The 7,385-nt window shown below is 49.9% G+C and overlaps 1 protein-coding gene across 1 annotated transcript in view; it reads right to left on the minus strand.

Annotated features, from left to right (window-relative positions):
• Nucleotides 1–481: 481 nt before the first annotated feature.
• The window catches only part of LOC139259446 (ADP-ribosylhydrolase ARH1-like), an 8,181-nt gene continuing 1,277 nt past the window's right edge, over nt 482–7,385 (minus strand). The window contains exons 2-3 of the mRNA XM_070874916.1: nt 4,460–4,820; nt 482–1,775 (exon numbers count right to left, since the gene is read on the minus strand). Of these exons, the coding sequence (XP_070731017.1) occupies nt 1,334–1,775; nt 4,460–4,820 (803 nt within the window). The 3' untranslated portion in view covers nt 482–1,333. The remainder of the gene's footprint in view (nt 1,776–4,459; nt 4,821–7,385) is intronic.

Raw genomic sequence — 7,385 nt, forward strand, 5'->3', positions numbered from 1 at the left:
TACACGTCAATTTTTTCGAAGGTTCAGCCAGCTCCTGTGTCATGTAAGCAGAGGTTAGATCCAGCTTGGTGAACGACTTCCCCCCTGCTAACGTTGCGAACAGGTCATCCGCTTTGGGTAGTGGGTACTAGTCTTGTAACGAGACTCGGTTGATGGGTATCTTGTAGTCCCCGCCGATTCTGACTGTCCCATCGCTTTTCAACACCAGTCCGTTGGCTTCGTCATGCGAGCAGATTTTTGATGAGGCCATGTATCGTGTACCCGCAAACGGTGAGGAGAATCGCCCTGCGCTTGATCACGGTTTCTGCCTTTTCCAGCTTGTTGGCCACGAAGTATTGGTCAAGACGCTCAACGAAGGCTTCCCAATCCTCACCTTCAACAAATCTCTCAAGAATACCAACAAGTCATAACTGCGTGAAAGTTCGTGATGTTACTCGTCGCCAATTGTTACATTTAGAATAACTCCATAAGACTGTATATCTTAAGCTCAAACTGTCGTGACCGTGGTCTTTTTATTGTAACTCGAGTGAGGAGGCAGCATGGTAGACTACTTTTTATACCTGTTTGCACAGGTGACCCTTGGGTCTCCCACAGGTGCGCCCCCTGGTGGCAAGTCTTACACATTGTTACATATTGTTATGCATGTAAACATTACCAAAGAATAACTTCCTCACTCCCATGAGGGTCCTGAAGTTCCAGGTGCCTAATTTCATCATGATGCATGGAAGATTCCTGTGTGTGAGTTCTTTTAATGTGGGGTGGCCGTTGCACACCAGCAACCACACAGGCTTGATAAAGCAAGGTCTTGGTCCATGAATCAGTGATTATTAATTGGAGGGGAGAAAGGAACAGAGGGATATGGGGGCAGTGTGGGAAGATTAGTAGGCTTATGTGGAGTAGAAACATCAGCATTGACTAGCTGGGATGAATGGCCTGGTTCTGTGCTCTAAATTTAATAACTATTATCCTCCAGCAGGGTCTAAATACATCTAATCATTTAATCAACAATGCTGCAGTTAGCACAGACCTGCCGTGGAAAGGGAGAGTAAGAGGTAGGGACCTACTATAGAATAATCAATGGGTAGCATGTCCCACAAAACAATTCTTCAACCACCACTCACCCACCCGCAAGCCCCAGGAAAGAATCTTTAACCTCATTTATCACCTTTCCCGTAACATGGTACAGACTGGGAACTCGGTGCAAGTCAAAATAAAACACATCCAAAACGAAGGTAGGCCTGCTTGGTCCCATACTATTTTTAAAGCAAATCTCAAATAATCAAGTTGCAGTGGGGTACACTGCCTATCCGGTTAATTCAACAATAGTTAAGTTTTAAAGGAAACTTCCAGCAACTGATCCTTCCTTATCTGATGAGCAAGAATTTGGATGGCTCAAATGGAACAATTTCCGTGCCAGGATTTCCAACCTGTCCCTATATTCTAGACCTTTGTAGTTGGATATGGGAACCTTGTCGAAGCCATACATTGCTCCCCACCAAGCTGCAGCTATAGCGCCAGTAGAATCGCTATCACCGCCATGGAAAACCCCTCTGTTGCAGAGCTCTTCCCAGGAATTGCCCGACCCCAGGATGGCATCGTAAGCTATCATGGGAGCATCATGCCCACTGGCCCCACCCCAGCCCGCATAGCTGATAGAAGTGTAGAATGTGTCACGTTCCAGCACACCGTATTGCTTGGGGAAAGTCGGCTTGGATACCCCATCCACAATGCCTCTCTCCTGAAGGTACTTATTCCATTGGTCTTCAAAGTAGGACCTGAAATAAAGAGAAAAGGAGTTGAATTATGCAACTTTATGGAGGGTTTTTTTTAAACCCTCAAGCTCCATATGAAGGTGGGCCACTCATTAACGTTGTTTTATTTTTAAAAGTTCAGCTGAAATACAAAATTGCAGTATAAAAAATGCTGCAACATATTTTTTGTACTTTAGTACTGAAATTTCAATCCAGTTTTCCAAATATTAGCAATTACGCTATTTCACAAAGTTAACTCATGTATGACCAGTGAGCCGGTGTACAGTTATCCCAGAGATTAGAGACACCCTCACTGACACAGGGAAGACATTAACAGTAGGCAACGCATTTCCTCCGTAACATTCCTCTGTACACACTTACTGCAAATTTCCCTGACAATCTTGCACCTCATTGGCTCAATTATCACATTCATATGGCCCCAAGTTTCCACACGCGGCAAAACAGGCGCCCCTCCGAGCTGGGCGCCTGTTTATCGCGGCGAAAACGGCGCCTGAAAAAAAACGCGCTATTCTCGAGCGCTTTGCAGCTCGATGTCAGCTTGGCGCGGCGCCCAGGAGGCGGAGCCTACCACTCGCGCCGATTTTGTAAGTAGGAGGGGGCGGGTACCATTTAAATGAGTTTTTTTTCGTGCCGGCAACCCTGCGCGTGTGCGTTGGAGCGTTCGCGCACGCGCAGTGTGAAGGAAACATTGGCACTCGCCCATTTTTGTAGTTCTTTGTAGCTGTTTAATTTTTAACATTTTTTAATAAAACCACATTGCCCTTCCATGATCAGCACTGAGGCTTCTTGCAGCAGTGAGAAGGCTGCAGGAAGCCTCAGAAGTTGAGGCAGCCGTTTCCCGATGGGCCTGACAGACGGCAGGGGGGCCTCCCCACCCTCCCCCCCCCTGTCGGGAATGGCTTCCTGCAGCCTCCTCCCTGCCTCCCCCCCACTGCCGTCGGTCGGGCCCTCACTGCCTCCTCCCCCCCCCCCCCCTGCTGTCGGGAACTGCTGCCTCCTCCCTGCCTCCCCCCCGCTGCCATCGGGAACGACTGCCTCAACTTGAGGCTTCCTGCAGCCTTCTCCCTGCCTGAAGCACTTTCACACAGGTAGGAACATGGTTTATTTAATCTTTTCTTTGCTTATACATTTTTATTCAAGTTGGAATTATTTGTATAATATTTGTATAAGTATAACTAAGGATTTATTGTAGAATGTAATGACTTCCCTTCCCCCCCCCCCCCACCTCGTTCCGGACGCCTAATTTGTAACCTGCGCCTGATTTTTTAATGTGTAGACAAGGTTTTTTCAGGACTACAAAAATCTTCACTTGCTCCATTCTAAGTTAGTTTGGAGTACGTTTTCACTGTGGAAACTTTTAAATCAGGCGTCAGTGGCCGGACACGCCCCCTTTTGAAAAAAAAATTCTGTTCCAAAGTGAAACTGTTCTACCTGACTAGAACTGCAGAAAACTTAAATGTGGAGAATTGCGATTTCTAAGATACTCCGTTCTTCACCAGTTGCTCCTAAAAATCAGGAGCAAATCATGTGGAAACTTGGGGCCATAAACTATCGATAAATCACAGTGAAACAAGCAGCCAACACTCGCTCCCTCTCTGCATAACACAGCTATATCATTGGATATTTGCCTTCTGTTCGAGTGATCTATCGTGCTATTTGCTAAACTGTATACAATATCCAGCTTCCAGTGCAGTTGAAATAGTATAGCTTGTTATGCATGCAAAATTCTCTCAATGAAATTCGCCATGGAGATGAAATACAATGAATCCCTTTTTGATGGTGGAAGTTGAAAGAAATATAAATTGACCATAAGGCCAGGAGAGCTCCGCTGCTCTTCTTTGAATAATGCCATGGATATTTTTAACATTCAGCTAAAGCATCAAGGCCGACGGGTCCTGGGCTAACCATCTCACTCGAAGGACACCTGTGACAATGTCCACGTCAGCTTAGATTGCGAGCTTGAATCCATTACCTTCTGACGCAGAGTTGGGCCAAGCTGACAGAAGGAGCAGTTGTCCTTCATATAAAGGAGGAGCACATTTTGCAGCTCAACTCCGTCTGCTAGGCAAGTCCAGTCATTCCAGAGAAGTGGTGCAAGCAGTGGGAAGCAGTATTGTTAAGGAGGTGTGCTTACACAATTAAAATTATCGGGTATAAGTAACATAGTGGTTATGTTACTGGTAATCAGAAACATGGATTAATGATCCAGAGATGTGAGTCCAAATCCCACTATGGCAGCTGGAGAATTTAAATTCAGTTAATTGAATAAATCTGGAATAAAAAGCTAGTGTCAGTAATGGTGATCATGAAACTACCAGATTGTTGCAAAAACCCATCAGATTCACTAATGTTCTTAAGGGAAGAAAATCTGCTGCTCTTACCCAGTCTGACTCTAGACCCACAGCAATGTGGTTGACTCTTAACTGCCCTCTGAAATGGCCTAGCAAGCCACCCAGTTGTACAAAATATACTGACTGTGGGAGCACCTTCACCACGTGGACAGCAGTGGTTCAAGGCGGCGGCTCACCATCATCTTCTCAGGGCAATAAATGCTGGCCTCGCCAGTGATGCCCACATCCCATGAACGAATTTTAAAAAGGCAATAAATCATACAATATCAGTTTAAAGAGTCACAAGGTACATGTCCCTACAAATGGAAAATTAACAGAGCAAGATTTGGCACCCACCATGCAGCCAGGTTTTTGGCAGAGTAATGATCAGCCTTTTCTACATAATTCTTTGCTTTATCCAACACCTCCATCAGGCCCTTTCCCCAGCTCACTGCAGGTTTCCCATTCACAGCATATGCAGTGAACAATGCTGCAGCCACTGAGCCCAGATAACCAGTGGGGTGGTGGTGAGACATTCGGCCACTTTCGACAGCTACTTCAATCAGCTTGTCTAACTCATCGGGATGGGGGAATCGCAGTCCGATACACATGGCCCGCATTGCAGCACCACATCCACCCCCTTTAGGATTGAATGGGATCTTCCACCCATCAGGATGGCCGGGTTTCAGTAAGTTAATGGCATTCATACATGTTAAACCTGGCAAAAAGAAAAAATGGATACTGTAATCACTTAATATTAACCATATTCACTCCAGGCCCACAGCAATGTGGCTTGCTGGGCCATTTCAGAGGGCAGTTAAGAGTCAAACACATTGATGTGGGTCTGGAGTCACATATATAGAAACATTAATTGCCTTTCATTAACATGGAGAACACTTATCCCAACACATACATAATAAAAAGTTAACCCTATTGTTATCTCCCTTACCAAACAGAACTTGCACCATCACACCCTAAAAAAAATGGTCTCAAACCACACATGAAAATATATAGGATGCAGTGGCCCAGAATTTGCGACGGAACAATGTTCACTGTTATTACCCCATTGAAACTGACCACAACTTCAGCATGTATCAAATGCACATCCTAAGGGGGAAATCCTGAAGATGTGATCAGTTGGTCACTGCTCCGACACTGGCTGCGTTGTGCCCCTGACCCACCACCCACCCCATAATCGGCTATCAGCGAAAATGGTGAAAACGTGAGCTTTTCCGCAGCAATATCACATTAAATACCCAACTGAAGGTTAGGCCTTGTTGGATTAGGTGCAACTGATGTTTTAACAGCGCATTGATCGTTAAACAAATGTTATGGACCTGGAAAACTAATTTTAAATTTGTGGAGCCGAGACCCTCTCCCCTAAGGCCATGCCTTACTCCTCCTCTCCCGCCCATAGGCACGCCCACCTCCCCTCTCTTCAGGCCACGGCCTCTTCCCCTCCCTCCTATTTCTCCTTCCCCAGGTCTCTCTCACTCTCTTACCCCATCTCTCCCACACCGCCCCCTCTCTCCCCTAACCTACCTCCCACCCCCTCTCCTCCCTCCCTCCCCCCCCACACTCCTCCACAGCACCCCCCGCACCGTCACTCCTCCCCAGCACGTCCCACACCCCTCCCCAGTCCCTCCCACACCCCTCCCCAGCTACTCCACCCACACTCCTCCCCAGCCACCCCCCCCACCACTCCTCCCCAGCCACCCAACACTCTTCCCCAGCCACCCCCCCCCACACTCCTCCCCAGCCTCCCCCCCTCCACACTCCTCCCCAGCCTCCCCCCCTCCACACTCCTCCCCAGCCTCCCCCCCTCCACACTCCTCCCCACCCCCCCCATACTCCTCCCTAGCCACTCCCCCACACTCCTCCCCAGCCTCCCCCCCCCCCCCCCACACACACCTCCCCAGCCTCCCACACACACACCTCCCCAGCCTCCCACACACACACACCTCCCCAGCCTCCCACACACACACACCTCCCCAGCCTCCCACACACACACACCTCCCCAGGCCCCCCCCCCCCACCACCACACACCTCCCCAGCACCCCCCACCACATACCTCCCCAGCCACCCCCCCCACCACACACCTCTCCAGCCCCCCCACCCCCACACCACACACCTCCCCAGCCTCCCCCCCACCACCACACACCTCCCCAGCCTCCCCCCCACCACCACACACCTCCCCAGCCACCCCTCCACCACCACACACCTCACCAGCCCCCCCCACCACCACACACCTCCCCAGCCACCCCCCCCACCTCACCAGCCCCCCCACCACCACACCTCCCCAACCTCCCCCCCACCACCACACACCTCCCCAGCCAACCCCCCACCACCACACACACCTCACCAGCCCCCCCCACCACCACACACCTCCCAGCCCCCACCCCCACACACTCCTCCCCAACCGCAGCTCCCCACACAATTTCCCCCCCCCTCCACACACCCCTCTGTAACTCCACTGTCTCTCCTCCCCCTGTCACTCTTCCCCCCCCCTCTCCACCAACCCATCCCCCTCCCTCCCCCCCTTTCTCCTATCCCCCTCCCCCTCACTAACTCTCTCCCCTCCTCCCTCTCTTTCTCTCTTTCTCTCTTTCTCTCTTTCTCTCTTTCTCTCTTTCTCTCTTTCTCTCTTTCTCTCTCTCTCTCTCTCTCTTACCCCCTTCTCCCTCCCTCTCCCTCACCCCCTCCCACCTTTCCTACTCCCCCACCCTCTCGCCTCTCACCCTGTTCCCTCCCTTGCCCCCCGCCGGCACCCCACCCTCCCTCCCTCTCCGTTCCATCTCTCACTCTCCACTAAAAAAAAACCTTTTAAATTAGACAATAATTTGAATGAAAAAACACATATCAGTTGGGAATTTAGGACTAAAAAAAACTTGAATTATTAGATAATTTGCATGAAGCAAGTTTGAATTATAAGGCGTGGACTTTACTTGGATGATGTTCGTTGCCAGTTAAGGCTCACATACCCCTCTCCCCTCTCTCCTCTCTCCTCTCTCCTCTCTCCTCTCTCCTCTCTCCTCTCTCCTCTCTCCTCTCTCTCCATACTCTCTCTCTCTCTCCATCCCCCCCTCTCTCTCTCTCTCTCCATCCCCTCTCTCTCTCTCTCTCTCTACATCCCCCCCCTCTCTCTCTCTCTCCATCCCCTCTCTCTCTCTCTCTCTCTCTCCATCCCCCCTTCTCTCTCTCTCCATCCCCCCTTCTCTCTCTCTCCATCCCCCCTTCTCTCTCTCTCCATCCCCCCTTCTCTCTCTCTCTCCATCACCCCCTT

The sequence above is a fragment of the Pristiophorus japonicus genome, chromosome 3 (genome assembly GCF_044704955.1).
Source record: "Pristiophorus japonicus isolate sPriJap1 chromosome 3, sPriJap1.hap1, whole genome shotgun sequence".
In the NCBI taxonomy this organism is placed as follows: Eukaryota; Metazoa; Chordata; class Chondrichthyes; family Pristiophoridae; genus Pristiophorus; species Pristiophorus japonicus.